The sequence below is a fragment of the Eretmochelys imbricata genome, chromosome 4, assembly GCF_965152235.1.
Source record: "Eretmochelys imbricata isolate rEreImb1 chromosome 4, rEreImb1.hap1, whole genome shotgun sequence".
Classification (NCBI taxonomy): Eukaryota; Metazoa; Chordata; order Testudines; family Cheloniidae; genus Eretmochelys; species Eretmochelys imbricata.
Genome location: NC_135575.1, coordinates 91,677,141 through 91,689,671, shown reverse-complemented (window position 1 = coordinate 91,689,671; position 12,531 = coordinate 91,677,141). Strand labels below are relative to the sequence as shown.

At 44.8% G+C, this 12,531-nt stretch overlaps 2 protein-coding genes across 2 annotated transcripts in view; one reads left to right on the top strand and one right to left on the bottom strand.

Annotated features, from left to right (window-relative positions):
- The window catches only part of AASDH (aminoadipate-semialdehyde dehydrogenase), an 81,468-nt gene that overhangs the window by 6,902 nt on the left and 62,035 nt on the right, over positions 1-12,531 (bottom strand). The gene's annotated exons all lie outside the window — the stretch shown is intronic.
- The window catches only part of CRACD (capping protein inhibiting regulator of actin dynamics), a 42,956-nt gene that overhangs the window by 24,276 nt on the left and 6,149 nt on the right, over positions 1-12,531 (top strand). The window contains exons 6-7 of the mRNA XM_077815598.1: positions 9,877-10,067; positions 11,376-11,544. Coding sequence (XP_077671724.1) covers positions 9,877-10,067; positions 11,376-11,544 — 360 coding nt within the window. The remainder of the gene's footprint in view (positions 1-9,876; positions 10,068-11,375; positions 11,545-12,531) is intronic.

Below are 12,531 nucleotides of genomic sequence, written 5' to 3'. Positions count from 1 at the left end.
AAGGGAATTAAAATCAATAGTAAAAGGTTCTATAGCCATATAAATAAGAAGAAAACAAGGAAAGTGGAATTGCTAAACACTGAGGATGTGGTGGAGATTAAAGATAAACTAGGCATGTCCCAACATCTAAACAAATACTTTACCTCAGTTTTTAATTAGGCTAATGAAGAACTTAGGGGTAGTAGCAGGGTGGCTAATGGGAATGAGAACATAGAGGTAGAAGTCAAAGTCAAACTCAAACAGTTTAGGGTGACTAAATTGGGAGGTCCAGATAATCTCCATCCAAAAATATTGAAGGAACTGGCACATGAAATTGCAAGCCCAATAGCAAAGATTTTTAATGACTCTAAACTCGGACATTGTACCCTCTGACTGGAGAATTGCTAATATTGTTCCTATTTTTTTAAGAAAGAGAGAAAAAGTGATCTGGGAAACTACCCACTTGTTAGTTTGACCTCAGTTGTATGCAAGGTCTTGGAATAAATTTTGAAAGAGAAAGTAGTTAAGGACATAGAGGTTAACAGTAATTGGGATAAAATTCATCATGGTTTTACAAAAGGTAGATCATGCCAGACCAACCTGATCTCCCTCTTTGAGAAGATAACTGATTTTTTTAGACAAAGGCAATCCAGTAGAGCTCATCTACCTGGATTACAGTAAGACATTTGATACAGTTTCACATGAGAAATTATTAGTGAAATTGGAGAGGATGGGGATTAGTATGAGAATTGAAAGGTGGATAAGGAACTGGCTCAAGGGAAGACTACAACAGGTCATACTGAAAGGTGAACTGTCAGGCTGGAGGGAGGTTACTCAGGATTGCTCTTGGGACCAATCTTATTTAGCATTTTTATTACTGATGTTGGCACAAGAAGTGAGTGTACTAATAAAATTTGACACAAAGTTGGGAAGTATTGGCAATACGGAGGAGGACTGGAATATCATAACAGAAGATCTCAATGACATTGTAAACTGGAATAATAGAAACAGGATAAAATTTAATATTGCGGAATGAAAAGTCACACATTTAGGGACTAACAAAAACATTTGTTATAAGCTAGGGACATATCAGTTGGAAGTGACAGTGGAGGAGAAAGACCTGGGTGTACTGGTTGATCACAGGATGACTAAGCTGCCAGTGTGATGTGGCTGTGAAAAAAAGCCTAATACAGTCCAAGGATGCATCAGGCGAGGTATTTCCAGTAGAGACAGGGAAGTGTTAGTACCATTATACAAGGCACTAGTGAGACACATCTGGAATAGTGTGCAATTCTGGTCTCCCCTGTTTAAGAAAGATGAATTCAAAGTGAAATATGTGCAGAGAAGGGCTACTTGGAGGCTCCAAGGAATAGAAAACCTATCTTATGAGAGGAAACTTGTTTAGCCTAAACAAAAGAAGGCTGAGGGATATATGATTGCTCTCTATAAATACATCAAAGGGATAAATACCAGGGAGGGAGAGGAGTTATTTATGTTAAGCGCCAATGTGGACACAAGAACAAATGGATATAAACTGGCCAACGAGTTTAGACTTGAAATTAGGAGAAGGTTTCTAACCATCAGAGGAGTGACGTTCTGGAACAGACTTCCAAGGGGAACAATGGAGGGCAAAAAACCTTCTGGCTTCAAGGCTGAGCTTGATAAGTTTATGGAGGGGATGGTATGGTGAGACTGCCTACAACGGCATGTAACTGATCTGTGATTGCTAGCAGCAAATATATCCAGTGGCCAGTGATGGGATACTAGATGGGGAGGGCTCTGAGTTACTACAGAGAATTATTTCCCAGGTGTCTGACTGGTGAGCCTTGCCCACATGTTCAGGGTCCAACTCAGGTCGGCAACCTTTCAGAAGTGGTGTGCCAACTCTTCATTTATTCACTGTAATTTAAGGTTTTGCGTGCTAGTAATACATTTTACATTTACAAGGGCCGACGGACGGAACCCCAGACTGGCAGCGGGCTGAGCGGGGCCAGCAGCTGGGACCCCGGCTCACAGGGGCTGGCAGATGGAACCCCAGACTGGCAGAGGGGGCGGCGGATAGCCCACTGCCGGCCCGGGGTTCTGTCCATCCAGGCCGGCAACAGGCTGAGTGGGGCTGGCGACCAGGACCCCAGGCTGGCAGCAGAGTGCCATTGTAAATCAGCTCGCATGCTGCCTTTTGCATGCGTGCCATTGGTTGCCGATCTCTGGTCTAACTAATCACCATATTTGGGATTGGGAAGGAATTTTCCCCTGGGTCACATCGGCAGAGACCCTGGGTTTTTTTTGCTTTCCTCTGCAGCGTGGGGCATGGGTCACTTGCAAGTTTAAACTAGTGCAAATGGTGGATTCTCTGTAACGTGAAGTCTTTAAACTAGGGCTGTCAATTAATTGCAGTTAACTCAAGCAATTAATGCAAAACAGATTAACTAGATTAAAAAATTATTTTTGATTAATCGCCATTTTTATTGCACTATTAATAATAGAATACCAATTTAAATGTTCAAATATATTAATTTCAATTACAAATCAGAATACAAAGTGTACAGTGCTCACTTTATAGTATTATTTTAATTATCTTTTTACAGTTCAAATATTTGTAAACAAAAGAAATAGTATTTTCAGTTCACCTCATACAAGTACTGTAGTGCAATCTCTTTATCATGGAAGTGCAACTTACAAATGTAGAATTAATTTTTGTTACATAACTGCACTCAAAAACAAAACAATGTAAAACTTGAGAAACTACAAGTCTACTCAGTCCTACTTCAAGTTCAGCCAATAACTAAGACAAACAAGTTTGTTTACATTTACGGGAGATATTGCTGTCCGCTTCTTATTAACAGTATCACCTGAAAGTGAGAACAGGTGCTCATGTGGAACTGTTGTAGCCCACGTTACAAGGTATTTATGTGTCAGATATGCTAAATGTTCGTATGCCCCTTCATGCTTCTACCACCATTCCAGAGCACATGCTTCCATGTTAAAAAAAAAATATGTCAATTAAATTTGTGACTGAACACTGTGGGGGAGAATTGTATGTCTCCTGCTCCATGGTTTTCTGCTATATATTTTGTGTTATGGCAGTCTCAGATGACAACCAAGCAGATGATGTTCTATTTAAGAACACTTTCACTGCAGATTTGACAAAGTGCAAAGAAGGTACCAATATGAGATTTCTAAAGATAGCTACAGCACTTGACCCAAGGTTTAAGAATCTGAAATGCCTTTCAAACTCTGAGAGGGACAAGGTGTGGAACATGCTGTGAGAAGTCTTAAAGAGCAACACTCCAATGCGGAAACTACAGAACCCGAACCACCAAAATCAACCTTCTGTTGGCGGCATCTGACTCAGATGATGAAAATGAACATGCATTGGTCCGCACTGCTTTGGATCGTTATCAAGCAGAACCAGTCATCAGCATGGAAGCATGCCCTCTGGAATGGTGGTCAAAGCATGAAAGAGCATACAAATGTTTAGTATATCTGACACATAAATCCTTGCAATGCTGGCTACAACAGTGCTATGCGAATGCCTGGTCTCATTTTCAGGTTACGTTGTAAATAAGAAGCAGGCAGCATTCATAGAATCATAGAATATCAGGGTTGGAAGGGACCTCAGGAGGTCATCTAGTCCAACCCCCTGCTCAAAGCAGGACCGATCCCCAATTAAATCATCCCAGCCAGGGCTTTGTCAAGCCTGACCTTAAAAACTTCTAAGGAAGGACATTCCACCACCTCCCTAGGTAACGCATTCCAGTGTTTCACCACCCTCCTAGTGAAAAAGTTTTTCCTAATATCCAACCTAAATCTCCCCATTATCTCCTGTAAGAGTAAACAAACTTATTTGTCTTAGTGATTGGCTGAACAAGAAGTAGGACTGAGTGGACTTGTAGGCAACAAAGTTTTACATTCTTTAATTTTTGAGTGCAATTATGTAAAAAAAATCTACATGTGTAAGTTGCATTTTCATGATAGAGACTGCACTACAGTACTTGTATGAGGTGAATTGAAAAATATTATTTCTTTTATCATTTTTACAGTACAAATATTTGTAATCACAATAATATAAAGTAAGCACTGTACACTTTGTATTCTGTGTTGTAACTAAAGTCAATATATTTGAAAATATAGAAAATATCCAAAAATATTTAAATAAATGGTATTCTGTTATTAACAGTGTGATTAAAACTGCAATTAATCATGACTTTTTTTATCTCACAATTAATCACAATTAATTTTTTAATTATTTGGCAGCCCTACTTTAAGCCATGATTTGAAATCTGCGGTTAGTGGTTATTACAGGAGTCGGTAGGCAGGGCTGGCCCACAACATTTTGGCACCTGAGGCGGGGAGCTCAAATGACACCCCCATGTCCCCTTGCTTGGGCCAAAACTTTGAAAGGTCTCAATTATGCCTTCTTCCTGTTCTACTCTTCTCATGGTACTGCTCTGCTTCCTACCCCAATAAAGGAGAACTAACAACTTAAAATGCCTTGTTCAAAAATTTTAAGTAACACTTAACTTTCAAACGCCTGAACAGCAAATGTAAATTTTCTTGTCTGCATAGTAAACACTGGCATTTTAATCTGTTTGAATAATCAAAGTCGTGCTTTCCGTGCCTTCTTGGTTGCAAAGATTTGAACTGCTTCCTGCTGAAGGTCCACAGTTTGGGCCAGCTCATGCTCTGTTGAGATGGTTGCAAGGCCGACCAGCCTCTCCTGTGTCATTGTGGAGCGTAGATGTGTTTTTATTAACTTCAGCTTGGAGAAGCTGTGTTCTCCACTGGTAACTGTTACAGGAAGTGTTAGAAGTATGCACAGAGCAACAAAAGCATTTGGAAAGAGGGTGGTCATCTTATCTGTGCACATACATTTCAGCAGGATCAACTCCAAAAGCTGTTCTGGAATATATCTTGAAAGGGCTTTCAATTCATCACCTAAATATCACGCATGTCATCATGTGTCAACACTGGCTCTAGTGCCCTGCATTGCTGGTATAGGTCTTCTTCTGGTATGGTGAAGAGTTTTGGAATATCAAACAACATCCCAAATATACTGATGTGTTCCTTAAGCTGCATGAAACGTTCTTCAACTGACTGTATTGCACAATCTAGCACCTGGTTAAAGAATTCAACTTTGAATTGTTGTTTGAGGTCTCTTATGGGATTATCCCATGCCTCGTAATCAAAATGTCGTCTTCTTTGGTGACTCTTATATTCTTGAATGGGTGGGAAAATAACTTCAGTGTGAAGTTCCTCTGCCAACTTCTGTGCACTCTTCAGAACGTTTTGACTGGTAAGACTAAAGATATGACTTTGTTTTGTCCAGTTGTTCCATTGCTCCAGATATATCAAGGTCAACACCTTGGAGTCTCTTGCTTACAACATTTATTTCAAACAGTATGTTATGCCACAACACTAAGCCACACAGAAATTTGAAGTGATGTATGTTTCTGGGGATTCCATTTCCCTCTGCCACTGTTCTCCCACGAACAGTTCCTGTCATAGCAGTATCCTCCATAATGGCAACTATGCCATCATCTATCTTCCCAATTTGGTGTTTGATAGGCTTTATCGCCTCCACTTGACTTTCCCATCATGTGGCACTCAGTGGTTTCAGTGTCAGAGAGGATGTTCCCAGATGTTGCTTCAAAATTTGCCATTGATGAGAAAAATACATAGATGCTCTGAATTACATTAAAAAATTCAGCAGCCTCTCTAGAAGCTGATGCTGCATCACTGACCACCAAGTTCAACGATGAGAACTGCAGGGGACAAAAAAAGCTCGAGGGTTTAACTCTCAGATCCATGTCTACACTCCTCTATTCTTTCCTCTCATGTTGGCACCATTATCGTAGCCGTGACCTCTCATGTCAGCTATCACAATTCCCGTAACTTCCAGCGTTTTAAGAAGCACATTTGTCATACCAGCTCCTGTAGTATCATCAATGTCAATACATTCTAGAAAATGCTCTCTGACCGTCACCATTGCAGGGACATTTTCACTAGGTTCTGTTATTGTTACAAAACGCACCATTCAAGTAATTTGTTCCGTATGGCTGATGTCAGGTGTGCAGTCCAGGATAACGGAGTAATATCTTGCTGACTTCAGATCTGCCACAATTTTCTGTTGGACTTTTGTTGCCAGTAACTGTATGATCTCATTTCGAATTGTTTTTCCAAGGTAGTGGTGTGTGTACATTTCTTGGGTGGTGACTCTTCTTAGATGCTCCCGGAGTACAGCATCAAATTCAGCCATTAGCTCCACAATTTTAAGGAAGTTTCCATTGTTTGGTACATACAGCTGATCTGAAGTGCCACGCAGTGCTAGGTTAAGGGTAGCAAGCATTCTCACAATGGCAATGAGCCTTTTCAGAGCATTTTGCCTGTATAGAGACTCTGATGCAATCTTCTCTTGATGCTGATCATCTATGGTGGCCTTTAACCTTAGTCTCATCTCAAGCTCTTTCCACCTAATGAATGCTCTCTGGTGATTTGCTGACTTCTCATGGCATGCCAGATTTCCAGCCAGATTTTTCCAGTCCTTTGTTCCTGTAGAACCCAATGTGGCTGGAACATTAGACTGGCAGAGTTTGCAACAAAAACAGTATGCAGCATCCTGGGTTTTTGAGTACATAGGCCATGGCCTCTCCACTTTGTCACCATTGGGGATTTCACGCCAGTAATGCTTTGGATGGAAACTTCTATTTTCATTGTCTTTGGGGAACATGAAGTTTTTCACTTGCTGTGGCCCAGGCAGTACAAGGAAGTCCCTCAGGCTACTGCTCAAGTGGGTCCACAGTCCTGGATCATCTAGACTTAAGGAACTAACCTCAGCAGCAGCTGTTTCTTGTGCCTCCACCACACTCTTCTCTGATCTACACTTTTCTTCAGGAATGTGCATGGTTACATCCATTTCAGATGGAGATATGGATGCTGCAGTAGCTGCCAGGTCACCTGCACTCTGACTAAATGGAAGATCAGGCATCTCCTCACCACTCACATCCTCACTGGGGCCGGAAGGCTCACCGTGAACATTTGTGTCTATGTATCTCAGGAGAGTTCCTTCCTGCTTAGATAGAAAAGCTTCCTTTGCTTTCTTTTTCTGAATGCTGCCTCAGAGGGGCTTTTTTTTCTTTCACTCATGACTGCTGTTCTGTGCCAGCTATAGTGGCTCTCAACACTCAGTTGAAGGGGACAAATAAGCAGGCTGGTAGCAGGGCCTGAGTGAGGGAAGATATCAGTGACTTAAGGGCCTAACTGGCTCCTACTCTTTCAGTTGACTGCCTGTTCTCCTCAAGTGGGTTCAGGGAAGCAGCAGGAAACAGGAAGCTCCCTGAGAAGCTGGTGTTAATCAGTCCAGGCTCCTGGGGGTGCTAGAGAGGTACATAAGAGGCTCCTCCTCCTCTCTCTCCCTGCAGCTCCGGCTGCTTTCTGTTATTCCCTCTCACCTTTTCTCCTGCCTGCCTGTTATGTCTCTTGTGCCCTCCTTCCTCCAGCACAGCACTCCACCATCTCTGTGCATCTAGAGTGGAGAGAATACATGTGCACCAGCAGCAGACACAATTTTCTACACTCTGGGTCGTAGTGGCGCCCCCCACAGTTTGGCACCTGAGGCAGCCGCCTCAGTTTGCCTCATGGTAAGGCCAGCCCAGTGGGTAGGTGAAGTTCTGTGCTGTGCAAAGTGCAGGTCAGACTAGATCAGTGTTTTCCAACTGGTGTGCTGTGGCACACTGGTGTGCCATCAGGCCTGAATAGGTGTGCTGCAGAATTTTTTTTAAAACTATATGTGGAGTGGGGATAGGACAGGGGGAAAGAAAGTGGGGGAAGCCATCTTCTGATTGTCTGCCTCATTGCCCCATCTCCTCCAGGGGCAGAGCAACCAATGGGAGCTCAATCTCCCTCTCCTCCCCACTCCCCTTTTGTGAGCAACTGGTCGGTTCCTCTGTCTCTCCCTATCCCTCCTGCAGCCCCCCTCCTCCCCCAGGATTGGGAGGGGGAAGAATCTCAGGAGAGGAAGGGGGACTGAACTTGGGGGTGGGGGCAGAACTGGTGTGTGTGGAGGGCAGAATTGGGTTGAGGTGGGGGCTGGACAGGCTGGGGGGCAAAGATAGGCATGTTGACCCCCAAACTCAATAAGTTACAGAGGCAATGCATGCGTCTGGGGGACAGAGTTCTGCCTTCCATTTGGCCCTCCTCCCTTTCCAAGCCCCGTGCCCCCCTAGGGGGTGTGGCCTGGCCAGAGTCCCTTGTGGGGGCACAGAGGAACATTTGGGGATCGGGGGGGCACGAGCAGTGATGACAGCTGCTGTGTGTGTCCAGGTCAGTTTCTCCACCTGGGCTGGGTAATGACCACTGCGCCCTCCAGGCTCAGATACACAGTCCCCTGTGCCGCAAACCACTGGGTGCCGGTGGCCATGGGGACTGTGTAGGACGGCATGGCCAAGCCCAGCCCAGCGTGCACATGGCCACGAGTGGAGCAGCCTCCACTGTGCCAACTAGGGACTGATCACATGGCTGGGCCCTGTAGCGGCAGCACCCCCTAGGACACAGTCCCACCTGCACCCTGAGCTACATCCTCTCTGCACACAGCCCCTAGCTACCCCCTGCCTACATCCTGAGCTACACACCCCTCTGCCCACAGCCCCTAGCTACCCCCTGCCTACACCCTTCTCTACACACAGCCCCTACAGACTGTGAATGGCAAAGGTAGTAAACAGCTTAAACCAAGGTGATAAGGAGGCCAGTTCATTTGGAGACAATATGATGGTGTGCCTCAAAATAATTAAAATTCTGAAGGTGTGCCGTGGCAGAGAAGTGGTTGGGAACCACTGGTATGTAACACTACCCTTCATGTATTATTCTTCAGACAGCTTGTATATATCTTTATAAACGGCTATGTTCTAGATCCTGTTGTAATTCAGTGGCTTTGTGCCCTACCACTGGCAGATTGCCATAAACCTCACAACCCATCAGAGAGGGACCCTGCAGTGGCAGCGAGATAGGATAGTGGCTCCTCAGCCATCTTCCTTCCCCGTTGCCAGCAAAGAAATATGGTCAGAGCTTCCCTGTGTCCCATTACTCCTCAGTTGTTGCATTGTGGAGGGAGATCTGTAGCTCCAGCATAGTGAGAATGTAATTTGTAATTTCTAGGCTCTAGAAATATGAGACCATGCAGAACTGTGTCCCGTTGTCAAAAGTGGGCCAACATTAGGATAACCATATGTGGTCCAGTGTGTTATGTGAGATCAACAGCTATCATTTGCTTTGAAATACAAGTTGGGCCTGAAAACACGACAGCTTCCAGCATGTGATCTCCACTGTGATATTGTTCAGATTAAGATGAAGCATTGCATACTGGGACCACCAGTCTCTGTGGACTACCCAGCTGACCTCCATTTTATACAAATAGCATTTATGGCAAGTCGTCACTTGAGCCCACACTTAGGCAAAGCTGGGCACATCTGGTCTAAAGGGATTAAGAATCAAAATAGATAGAAGGCCAAAAGTGGAATGGGAGGTTGCGGAAATCCATCCATGAGGGCTCCTTCACCAAAGGATGCAAGGATGTGGTTGGGTCCATATGTCAAATTAGGATACAAGACTGAACTCCTGCCTGGAGTAAGATCACCAGTGAAGTTAAACCAAGGATGTATTTGGCCTTCTAAGTATTAAGGCTGGACTACTGTAATGTCTCTTCTTGATGAGTAACAAAATCTGCTTCAGAATGTGATAAATGCTTGAAAAGCTGTGACTGACACTGAGTTCAATGTGTTTAAACAATGTTTACTGTCTATATTGCTGTATTTTATTTTTTTAAGGTAAGGGACTAAGGAAAAATGAACACCTTTTGTATTGCACTCAACCAATCTCCTTGTCCTTTCCTTTTTCTTACAGAAAAGCCAGTTCTCCAGAGCAGGCATTCTTTAGATGGTTCCAAATTGATGGAAAAAGTTGAATCTGCACAACCGCTGTGGATTACATTAGCACTACAAAAGCAAAAGGGATTTCGTGAGCAGCAAGCTACCAGAGAGGAGAGGAGACAAGCCAGAGAGGCAAAGCAGGCTGAGAAGCTCGCTAAAGATAATGTAAAATAATAAACAAAGAAGCTTCAGAAAACTTTTTAAAAAAAAAACACTGATATCTTGATTTAGTTGTATTTGAATTCCTGTTCAGTTTGTGAAATTTTATAAAAAGCTAAAGTGTCAGTAAGTAAAATCAGGTGGTAAGTCTGGGGTTTAACTTTGCACAAATGAAGAACGTTGCAAACCAATTTTCAGTACAAAATGCTGTACACTGTTATTGAATTTCAATCTGATCTCCAGCCCTTCATGAATTTCACTAACATTTTGCATGTTTTTATCATCAGTTATGTATGAAAGATGTGCACATAAAAGCATCATTGTTCATTTGGGGGTGCTGTCACTACAGGCCATCATCTATATCAGGGGGTTCTCGTTTTTCTTTCTAAGGTTCCCCCCCACCCCAACATGCTATAAGAACTCCACCATCCACCTGTGCGTCAACTGTTTTTCTTCATATAAAAGCCAAGGCTGGCATTAGGGGGTAGCAAGCAGGGCAGTTGTCTAGGGCTGCATGCCATAGGGAGCGCTGCCAAGCTAAGTTGCTCAGGCTTCGGCTTCAGCCCTGGGTGGGGGTGCTTTGGCTTTCTGGCCCGGGCCCCAGTGTGTCTAATGTTGGCCCTGCTTGGTGGACCCCCTGAAACCTGCTCATAGCCCCGCCCCAGGGGCCTCGGCTACCTGGTTGAGAACTGCTGATCTATATGACCACTCCCCAGGAAAGCCAGTGAGAGCCCTGCATCTGCTTCTGAGGGTAGTGTTTGGTACTAAAACTTTTCTGGGCTGTGCACCAGAAAGAGGAGTGTACGTAGCACGGTTCTTCAGAGCTCAAGCAAATATATGTTAGGAGGGTAAGGCATCGTATTTGGGATAGCATCAAGTATGAGATCTCTTATTTGTATATAATAGACCAGGGGTTCTCAACATTTTTCTTTCTGAGGCTCACCGCCCCCCCCCCCCGCCTATAAAAACTCCATGGCCTGCCTGTGCCACAACAACTGGTTTTCTGCATATAAAACCCAGGGCTGGCATTAGGGGGTAGCAAGCGGGGTATGAAGCAGGGAAATTACCTAGGGCCCCACACTACAGGGGCCCCCTTGAAGCTCAGTTGCTCAGGCTTTGGCTTCGGCCCCGCATGATAGGGCTTCGGCTTTCTGCTCTGGGCCCCAGCAAGTCTAACACTGGTCCTGTTTGGTGGCTCCTGTGAAACCTGCTTGAGGCCCCCTAGGGGGCCCTGGGCCCTTGGTTGAGAATGACTGTAGTAGACAATACATAATGGATTGGTTCTGATCTAACACTTTTCCTTTTCCATCCTAGGCTGCTGTAAGCAATCCGTCAGATGATAAAGGCAGCAATATCAGCAAAGCAAGTGTACTACAAAAACCTACACCTCAGGAAGATGAGAAGAAAATTGAGATGGCTATGTCAAGACTAGAACGCAGAGAGCAGTTCAAAAAGTCCAATACCCTTCCTACTTCTGTGACAGGTACAGTGATAGATTTAGGTTTTCAATAGTGCTCACTTTCTTTTAGTGGTAACATTGTAGAGCTCTCAGGAGGGAACTAGATTCTTTTTTGGTTTACACATCATCATCAGAATTGTAAACTAAGTTCCAGCTGCAGCATCTTTGTTATTTCAGCAAGGAGGAACCCAGCTTGTCTGTCAGATCCCTGGTTAAGGCTGATGAGCTGGCAATTAAATAATGACCACTGGAAGGCCCATGAGAGACTATAAGTGTGGAATTCACAATGTAATTTTGACAGATGCTTCCAGATTAGCACTTCTGTTTCAAGATTTGGTTTATAGGGCTGAGACTAGGGTTGCCAGCCATCTGCAGCGGGGCTAAGGCAGGCTCTCTTAGCTAAGACCCAAAGCCCCCTCCTGCAGCCCAAATCCCCAGTGCCACCCCAGAGCCTGCACCCCCAACTGGAGCCTTCCTGCCCTTCCACCCCTTGCTCCAGCCTGGTGAAAATGAGTGCGTGAGCAAGGGTGAGGGAGAGCAAGTGATGGAGGGAGGGGGGGGTGGATGAGCACGGGCAGGGCCTCAGGGATGGGGCAGAGCATTTTGTTTTCCGTAAATAAAGTTGGCAACCCTAGATGAGACTGGTACTGTATGTATGTCCATAAAGCAAAGAGGCCATAATATTCCAAGGTTTTGTTTAGTTATGAACTTTGCCAGATCCAGACACAGGGCTGGCCTTAGGGAAAATGGCACTCTGGGCGAACATGGTGTCCCTGGCCCCTGTGGGTGTGGTGCCCCCCATGGGCTCCCCACACTCCTTAACCCCTGCAGTGTGCCCCCTTTGCCCTTACTGCCTGCTCCCCCTTTTGCACCCCTAATCCTTACATCCCCTTCACTCCCAAAATCTGCCCCCCTCCTGTGCCCTAACACCTACACTGTGCCCCCTTCACCCCTAATCCCTGCACTCCCTCCTTAGCCCTAACCCCTTCACTGTGTGCCCCCTCACCCCAG